Raw genomic sequence first — 1,920 nt, 5'->3', positions numbered from 1 at the left:
GGGAAAAAAAAAGAAACCTGCCATCCTGCTGCCCTGTTCTCAGCCTCTTCAGTCCTCGAACTGTATGCGGCTCCCCCACGCGGGTCCCCCCACGCGGCTCCCCCCACGCGGCTCTCACAGACAGGCCGCCCTCCTGGGCCCGCTAGCCAGGGACTTCCAAACACCATCGCCCTCGGGACAGCAGCAGTGAACAGCCCCTCGGTTTGCCGGGCAGGGTCTAGCTCCCCGCAGCCGCCCGCGGTCCCATAAAGTTTCCCCGGAGCACATCCAGCGCTTGGAAGTCCCTGAGCTGCCAGTCCTGGTCTGTTCCAGGCAGGCCCTGCCTGTGCGCCACGAGCTCCTCCCCATTTTCCCAAATCATCTGAGCCCGTACACCAGTGTCTGCTGTGCCTCAGGCAGCTGAGCAGAGAGTGATGGACAGACAGACAGACAGACGCGATCCCTGCCCTCTGGGCGCCGCCCCTGGCCACTGTCCCCGGAGGAGCTTCCTCTCGGAGGTCAGGTGGCCGTGGCCAGCCTTTCATTGCCACGGTCAGGCTCTCAGCAGCGAGACCTCCGGCCCCTCAGGGAGGGTGAGGGACCGAAGCCTGGGTGCCTTCAGCGCACTGAGCGGGAAGGACAGGCGTGCGGACGGAGGGGCATCTCCATGCCCACCGCTCGCAGGAGCACGGGCCCAGAGAGGAGGCTGGGACAAACCAGAGGAGACTCGGAGTCTGAGAGGTTTAGGATGAGCACCAGGCCCTCCTTCGTGCCCGCAATGGCCTCCCCGCAACCCCCCCAGGGGTACTCACCCAGGCAGCGCAGGGAGACCAGGGAGCCCGAGAGGCAGGGCCTGCGGAGACACGCCTGCTGTCTGCGCCTGCTCTGCTGGGAGGCCGGCCCTGGTCTCCGTGACACACTGACTGAAGCCCCTCCCAGCCTGGGGAGCTGGACTCTGCTACTCGGTTCCATTCGAGTTAACCTGATTGGACTCGACCGCCCCAGCGACAAGCGTCCAGGCCAGGCTGGGCCCCAGGCAGAGCCCACGCGGCTCTCGGCCGCCGCGAGGAGGAAGCAGAGCGGAACAGACCTGCAGCCTCGCCCAAGGACGGGGTTGCGAGGGAATCCAGCAATGACCACCCCGCTCCCAGCCGGTCCTTTGCAAGACTTGCTCCCCGATAGATAGATAGCCGGGCAGCGAGCCCGACGGCTAAGCAGCCAGCATCCTCCCGGAGCCGCCTGCTGCCCTGGAGGCTGGCAGACGTGGCTCTGACTCCGGGGACGCGTGGGGACCGGCCGCTGCGAGGTCTGCCGGGGGCTGGGTGCGACGGCCTACGCTGGCCTGTGTGTGAGGGGAAGGCCCAGTGGCCTGGGGAATAGGAGGAAGCTTCGGCAATGGGAAGAGACACGGTTTTACTGGTCGGCTGAGGGGAAGGCCACCAACGTGTGGACACACCTCTGTCCAGCTGTCCATTGATTTAAAGAGTCAACCCGACCGGTGAGGCTCAGTGGTTGAGTGTCGACCTGTGAGCCCGAAGGTCACGTTTGGTTCCTGGTCAGGGCACATGCCTGGGTTGTGGGCTCGATCCTCACGTGGGGTGGGGGGCGTGCAGGAGGCAGCTGATCAACTGTTCTCTCTCGTCATTGATGTTTCTCTCTCTCTCCCTATCCCTTCCTCTCCAAAATCAATAAAAACATATTTAAAAAAATTAAAAAGAGAGTCAACATGGACAGTCTCAGAACTGTGGCTCTCCGGGCCTCGCTATCTGCCCTCTCCTGTCGTGGGCGTGCACCCCCTCGCCGCGTCTGCCGGGGGGCGGCTGGTGCTGCCGGGATGCACCCTGTGTGAGCATCAGGGTGGGGGCTGGCCCCTCACTCACCCGCGGGGCTGCTGCACCTGGAGCTCCTGGCTGGCCGCTGTGAGGACAACTACGTCCAGCT

General features: G+C 64.5%; 1 protein-coding gene across 1 annotated transcript in view; it reads right to left on the bottom strand.

Moving 5' to 3' along the window:
• The window catches only part of TMPRSS4 (transmembrane protease, serine 4), a 124,854-nt gene that overhangs the window by 8,573 nt on the left and 114,361 nt on the right, over nt 1-1,920 (bottom strand). The window contains exons 7-9 of the mRNA XM_006761588.2: nt 1,860-1,918; nt 788-832; nt 588-605 (exon numbers count right to left, since the gene is read on the bottom strand). Coding sequence (XP_006761651.1) covers nt 588-605; nt 788-832; nt 1,860-1,918 — 122 coding nt within the window. The remainder of the gene's footprint in view (nt 1-587; nt 606-787; nt 833-1,859; nt 1,919-1,920) is intronic.

This window comes from Myotis davidii, unplaced genomic scaffold (genome assembly GCF_000327345.1).
Source record: "Myotis davidii unplaced genomic scaffold, ASM32734v1 scaffold97, whole genome shotgun sequence".
In the NCBI taxonomy this organism is placed as follows: Eukaryota; Metazoa; Chordata; class Mammalia; order Chiroptera; family Vespertilionidae; genus Myotis; species Myotis davidii.
This window is presented reverse-complemented; position numbering and strand designations above follow the sequence as displayed.